The 7,292-nt window shown below is 48.5% G+C and overlaps 1 protein-coding gene across 1 annotated transcript in view; it reads right to left on the bottom strand.

Annotated features, from left to right (window-relative positions):
• Positions 1-7,292, bottom strand: part of RAPGEF1 (Rap guanine nucleotide exchange factor (GEF) 1) — an 83,318-nt gene that overhangs the window by 6,965 nt on the left and 69,061 nt on the right. Inside the window, exons 11-13 of the mRNA XM_010132656.1 lie at positions 5,836-5,924; positions 4,401-4,512; positions 2,698-2,773 (exon numbers count right to left, since the gene is read on the bottom strand). Coding sequence (XP_010130958.1) covers positions 2,698-2,773; positions 4,401-4,512; positions 5,836-5,924 — 277 coding nt within the window. The remainder of the gene's footprint in view (positions 1-2,697; positions 2,774-4,400; positions 4,513-5,835; positions 5,925-7,292) is intronic.

Raw genomic sequence — 7,292 nt, 5'->3', positions numbered from 1 at the left:
GCTTTCCTCCTGATCAGGACATGTTTTGACATGATGATGGGGAACTGCAGACCCTCTGCCCTTGCTGTGTTACAGGAAATCTGCCCGAGGACAGCGTAACTGTAAGATTATTTTCAGCCAAAGGAAGAGTAAAATGCACTGCAAAACCCGACACCACCATGACCACGGCCCTGCCACACCACAGACTGCCTTGGTGCATCCAGACAGCTTTTGTTTGTTACTCTGTGGCAGCGGGTGCTGCAGGCTCCAGAATTGCGAAGGCTTTGGCCATCGTCATGGGCACAAAGGAGGGAATTTGAAACAGCAAAAACCGCTAATGGGAAAGAAGGTTTCAGGTCAAGACTGCAGTACACTCGCTGTCCCAGGGAAGGCTTGGTAGCTGCAGACAGCAGCAGCCAAAATGGAAACTTATTAGCCCTGGTTCAAAATCACGCAGCGCTGCAGGCATCACGCGTGGTGGGATGGCACACTGACCTGCCCGGCCTGTGGCAACTGCTGGCAGAGCCTCATTAGCCCAGACAGGGAGAGAAAGCTCCTGCCCTGCCTGCCCAGGCTGTACCCGTAAAGCTTGTTGCAGCCAGGACAGGGATCAGCCCGCACCCATGTGCTACCGCATGTGGAGGGTGGGAAAGAGCAGGGCACGGTGTGCTGTTGTGCCTCTCTGCCTGCGTGGTGTCTCTTGGCAGGAGCCTCATGGAGATGCTCCTTCCTCCTGGTTGTAAATCAGAATGTGTTGCTGCCTTTTGGTTAAAGACTATCAGATATAAGCTCTAAAGCCGGTGGCTGGGTGGTCATGTCAGGGGTGACTCCTCAGCCTCGTCCAGCTGTAATCCTGCACTCACAGCAAGTGCCTGTGGCTGTGAGCACTTCACTGACCATGGATTTTACTCCTAAAGACCACAAGTCTCTTCTTTATCCCTTATTCCATTTAGCTCTTTTAGAAAACTCAATTGGACAAGAAGCATCATGCAACAGGGCGTGGAGTTACGTTTATTCTGGGTTCCCATCTGCCCAAAAGGCAACGTGAGGTAATCCAGCTGGTCTGCTCTGGCACTTGAAGCTGCCAAGAAATTCATCTTTAAAGGAAAGCCTCTTAACTATACCCCTCTGTGCCGTTCGGCTGATTGATTTACAAGCCCTGAATTCTTCTCATTGTAAGCTTAATTCATTAACCCTCTCAGTCACCCAAACACTGGGTTAGCATAGCACAAATTCCTCCGTGCTCCATTCAGCTCAGCGGCTTGGCAGAGCCCGTGAGGCCAAGCTCTGCGACTATTCTGAGCAACGTGCCGTGCAGAGCTCCCTCCACCCAGCTGCCCTCCCCGCCGCATGTTTAAAATCCTGCACTCGTCTGTCCTAGTCTAGAGAGGTTCTCCACGGCCCTGTTCATGAAGCGGAGTCCAGCACACATCCCTTTACCAAGCAGCTGTATTTCAACAGAAACAATGGGGAAGTTCTTCCACTGTGATGCTTGTTCCAGAGAACAGCAGGAGTAAACCAGAGCTGTTTTATCCTAATTCAGCATTTTTATAAGGGGTATTTCCACCACCTCATTCAGACTAATTTTTTTTTTAATATACATATCCAGCTTTGGCACAATCAATTGCCTCCTCCTCTCTAGTATGTTCCTAACTTTGGTCCTTTCTGCCTGGATTCAATGCCCAACAAGGAAACATAGCTGTCAGAGGAAGGATTTTCTTGCCGGCTGAAGGTGCTGGTAAGTAATTGCAAACACCTTAGGCTACAGTAATACCCCTGCCATTTAAAAATGCATATGAAAGCTATTTCCCCTTTGACTGTCAAACCTCTAAAATAGGAGTGCTGAGTGGCTCAGTGGGTTAGTACATCTTGCCTTGCCTCCCAGGAGATAAGGAGAGCAGTTCTGGTTAAGGCCATTAGCACAACTGTGTCTGGCAGGTTCAGATTCATGCTCTGGTAACACTGCAAAGCCTGTCTTTGCCACAGGTCTTGGAAAGGAGCTGCTTCATGTGGGTGGTGACTGGGTTAGGAGAGATAAACTGGATAACAAACCTAGAGCTAAGGGTTGCTAATATCCCTTCTCGTCCCTCCTCCTTTCTTGTTCTGCTTACTAAACTGGTCTGGGTGGCCACCAGCATGCAAGTGGTACAGAATGGGACCACAAAGTGACATGGTAAGTTGAAAATAAGGCGTGTCAGTAGACCAGCACTTGGACAGCTTGCCTGATGCCCATGGTACTGCATCAGACCCAACCAATGTCCCTCGTCTCCTACTTCGATGCAAAAGTCACTCCAGCGACTCCTATATCATCATTCCTTGAAGCTCAAAGGGCAAGGAGCACCTCTGACAACAGGAGCCCTGCCACAACAGGCCAGTCACACCTCACCGAAGGCAGTGGCTTACCTCAGCAGGTACAGACACTAGCACAGCACTGTCACCAATGCTACTGGTGTGCCTCGCCTTCCAGATCTGAGCAAGGACTATGAGGAGTTAATACCATCCCTGCTGCTAAATGGAACGATCAGCGCTTATCCAGCTTACCTCCATTTCACCACAGATAAACAGAGTCCCCCCCACAACGCAGAGGATCACGAATGTAGTCCTCTCCACCCTGGCCCAGCTGCCTGCTGTCACACCGTGACCGCGCACACGGCAGAGACAAGCAGAAGGCCACACCAGGCCGCGCTCCTCAGCGGGGTTTTGGTGCACCCACTGTACCTTTCCTGTCGGTTTCTGTTGCATGCACTAACAAAATGTCTCCGGATCCACCACGAACATCTGGCCCATCATCTCCCTGCAATGAGGACAGAAACACGTTAGGCATGGCCCAAGCTCCCTTCGGCCTGGTTTACCAGAGGTTCAAGCTCAGCAGCGACTGGCAGAGCACGCAATGTTCCTGGCACTGCTTGCAGCACAAGCCACAACATGGTCTTCAGCACTGGCCTAATCCTGGAATTTGAATAAAGCATTTGGTGTCCCAAATGAGGATCCAGGCTGATCCTCACTCAGGGTCTCTCAGTCCTTAGGGTCAGGCTGTGAAGCTCAGTGAAAGTTGAACCTTCTGTCCACAGAAGAATGAACAGAAATGTCCCAGACTCCCAAACGCTCCCAGAAGACCATTAACAGAGCAGTAACGCTGTGTGAACTGTCTCAAAGTGCGGGATCACGTACCGGAGTGGCTGTGGGGTGACAGGTCATGCATTCATTGCATGTTCCTGAAACATCAAAACCCAGCAAGTTAATTCCCTAAGCTGGATCTGTTTGGCTGAAGGTCACCTGAAGCGATCCAATAACCAGGAGCAGAAAACAGCCCTGCTAACTGCTTGACCCCTGCCTTACCACTCTCTGAAAACATCTTTCTTCTAGATACTGCAAGTCACAACTAAAAGTATGCAAAACTGATCTGTCAGTCAGCCAGCAGTTCCCACACTGCAGGGAACGGCTCACAGTGGCAGCTCTATACGGTTTCAAACATGTAGACCATAAAGAAAAGAAAGAAAAAAGAAGTTAAGGGTTGACACAGATCTGCTAGTCCCAAATGTTCAGAAATAACTGATTGTTAGATGTTTTTTTAAAGGAAATATTCCTGCAGAGGAGACTGGAGTCGTGTCTGGCTTCCCTTAGCAATGTCTTTGTTACTTCACTATGCAAAACACTGAAAAAACCATGGATTGCAGCCATGGAGCAGCTATGTCTGCGATGTGAATTTTTCAGGTGACCCTCTGGCAGGACTCATGAAGTAGTCCTTAAGGAATGAGTAATAGCTTCTCACTCTCTCCTGCACATCTCAGCTGACCAAAGAACACTCCTAAAGCACCAGTAAATGATACATTCTTCTCTGTTTTTCAGACTAGCCCCCTGACAGTCTGGAAGCTTCAAAAGTCTGCATATTCCCTCGAGCTGCATGTCAAAGACAGCTGAGCTGAAGAGCGTAGTGAGCAGAGCTGTCTGGGAGTGCACCTAGGGCTAGACACAGAGCCATTTCTCAAACACAGGAACTTGGGCTGCTCTTCCACATCAGCAATACAACGTCCTGCTCAGGAAATCGGCTAAACCTGCCGTCGGACTGGAAGGCCAACACCACAAACCTGCACCTGGATTTCTCGTGCTGAGGCTCTCAGGTGCTTCATTTCAGATGGTCGCAGGCTGAAGGAGCAGGCTGGGAAGAGGGCACAAGATGGGCTGTTTTTTAGAGAAACAGCTCACTTTTTGTTGACCCTCCACTCGGCACTGATGCTCCCTGCCCGTACCAGCACCTCATACTTTCACAGAGCCCACACACACACAGCTGCATACCACTGCTGCTGCAGCCTAGTTTTTCCTAGGAAATGAAAGCCGATGCTTCGCTCGTGCACACAGAGAATCGGATTTCAATACAGCATAAACCAAAGGATATGAAAGCAAACCCTGGGTGCACCTACCTCTTGCTTCAGCGTTAACCTAGACATGATTTCGCTGTGGTCGATAAGGGATAGCTCATCTACCTCTTCCTCCAGCTGTGATGATTCCAAAGCATCTGGTGACTGCTGCTGCCTGTGGAAAATAAAAAGGCAAATGCTCGTCAGTGCCACTGCTCATCCAGAGGAAGAGATGCTGGGTCCATCCCAGCTCTCAGCATACAAACCTTCATTAAATGACAGGAGGTACACGGATGGTCTGGAGGTAAATCTTTTGCAAACAAGCCCTAATGTCCAGCTCTAATTCTTTGTGCATCTCTTGAAAATGATAAAGATGAACCTTTAGGGCCTGAACACTTGTCTGCCTGCATTTCTGGCAGCCAGGATTTTACTGTGGCCTGCATAAGTACACACTTCCATGTCTCCCTAATCCACCAAATTTTTAGTGCACGCAGATCTAAGCCCTTCCTCAATACACATACATTACTTAGTCAGGTCATGACCCATCGTGCTGCTACAAGGGGAGATGACAGGATCTCTTTTTGCAGGAAGACAGAGCAGAAAGCTCTGACCACTTTTTTAGTGTACTTCCACACCTCCAGTATTCCTGGCCCCAAGGGCTGGGACTCTTGTGGCTAGACACATGCTCTCTGTGCCTGTATTCCAAAAAAACAAACCCCAAGGTATGCATGTTTTATAGCTTTCCCCAGGCACTGGCCAAAATCCTGTGCACCAGTCTGTACTTTCAGCAGACAGCGAGCTTTGCAGAGCTCTCTTGCATTATCTCCTCACTGCAGGGATTAAAACCCTCCAACCAGCTGTAGGAAAATGGGGGAGGGAAGTTGACTGTCACACACAAAACAATGCTGTTCTCTTTTTTTGCTTTAGAAATGCAATTGAAGTGCAATCTCAAGCAGCAGGGAAGCACTCCCTCCACTCCTCCCGAAGCCCATCTGTTACAGCCTGCACCTCTTCATTTACATAGACAAATGATAGCTAAGAGCATTAGAAGGGATATAAAGCCTCCTGCTCCGGGCCTCAGCCAGCCTCTAACTAGCAGGGTTAGGAAGAAATTTCCCTCTGGAAGACTATTTCCCAACAGCGATGCAGACTTTTTTATTTTTTGCACGTTTCCCTGGAAGCTGTGGGGAGCAGCCGGTGTCAGTGACAGAACTGCCAATTCGATGGACTTCGGAGGGCTAACACAGGCTGCATTAACCCCTGCAAGCTCGCTGAGTTAAGTAACGAGATCTTGCCAGGATCCTCCTTGTTCCGCAGGATCCCACTGCTCACCAGTTGAGCAAAAAAAGTAGGCTTAAAGTTTAGAGGCCATCGAGAAATTTGAGGGCAGAACAGGCGGCCCCAGGGACAGTTTGTAGAGGGCAGGGCTAACAGGACAGTGGTGAGACTCTGTACCCTTCGAGCTGGGTCAAAGGAGGACCAGAGGAGTCAGGCTCACCTTTCAGCAGCATCTTTGCCTTCCTTCCCCATGGCACTGCTGTTTGAAGTGGAATCTTTGGAGTGGTCGTCCTTGATAGAGGGAGATTCCTGGAAAGAGAAAGAAGTTTTTCATTGTTACTTGGGGTCCTACAGCATAGCCAGCCTTGCATTTACAGTCTGACTGCCTCTAAATGGCCCTTTACTGTAAATTCCTACAGAGTGGTTAAAGATTGATGCAAGTTAATGCCAAATGCCAGGAAAACACAGAAGTTAATTAGACAGGAAATTCGGGACCATCTCTGGAGACTACTGTAATTAGCACTGTTTGCTTTTAACATTGTGAAATGATGCTGAAAGTTACAACACAAGTCAGCTGTTGTCTTGGATTTTAACCCTCTCACCACTTTTTTTTTTCCCTCCCTCCAGCCTATAGTGTTGAAACACACTTGCCTTCTGCTTTGATCACAACCGACACAGCTAGCTCTATGCTCTCTAGTTTCAGTTCTCCTCCTGGTCACACCCAAAAAAGACCAGCCTGTCTCAGAGGGAGGCTGAACACTGCCGTTCCTATCGCCCTTCTCTCCCATCAGAAGAAGTTATGCAATGATGCAACATTTCCATAATTCACAGCTGTGGAAACGAGGCTAATGCATAAAAGCAGAACATCTGAACCAGTGGTGTGGAACAGCAGGTAGAGAGCTCAAAGCAAAGATACAGCATTTTTAAATTAGCCATTTATTAAGAAGACAAATAGTCATGAACAACAAATGGGAATATTAATCTAACAGTGTTGGAGTTCAGAATTATTTAACATCATGCAGACTGAAACTTGGAAATTCAAACTGCGGAACCGACAGGACTGAAACCTCCTACACGCTATCCACACGGCCTAGAAATCACACCAGTGAGCTTAGGTTTCTTGGTGTCTGCAGAATTTTTCCAGACTGTATCTGTAAAGCCTTTTGCTTCAAGGTTGAGAACCAGCTCGCAGCTGCCCAAAAGGATGGACCTGCCTAGATGTGTCTCCTGAAGGGAAGTGATGGGAGCGCTATCTCCTGGTGTATGTAACACCAGCATGGATAAAGGTCTCGGAGACATCCTGTAGGAAATGTGCCTTCCAAGAGGAGGGCAGGCAAAAAGATCGCCACAGACCTCTGCCGCTGTTTCCTATGACCCTACAGGAAGATGGTACCTCCCTGCAATGGAAAACGCCCTGTCTCCTCTAGGAAACATCTAAGATATGAGGCTTGCGTGAAGGAAGAAAGAGCGTGCAATTACAATGCTATATCAGTCACTTACTTTGTGTCCAAGTGGTGAAGGAAAAACCCATAAATTTAGAGTACAAGGCTTTCTGTGTTAAAATAGGGAAGCCAAAGCAGTTACAAGAATAGACACGGCCCCAGGACAGCGCTGGTCAAGGTGCAGCTTTCTGGAAGGGAACCTCACGCAAGCAGCTCCAAACAGACAGCGAAGCGC

This window comes from Buceros rhinoceros, unplaced genomic scaffold (assembly GCF_000710305.1).
Source record: "Buceros rhinoceros silvestris isolate BGI_N320 unplaced genomic scaffold, ASM71030v1 scaffold4730, whole genome shotgun sequence".
Taxonomy (NCBI): Eukaryota; Metazoa; Chordata; class Aves; order Bucerotiformes; family Bucerotidae; genus Buceros; species Buceros rhinoceros.
This window is presented reverse-complemented; position numbering and strand designations above follow the sequence as displayed.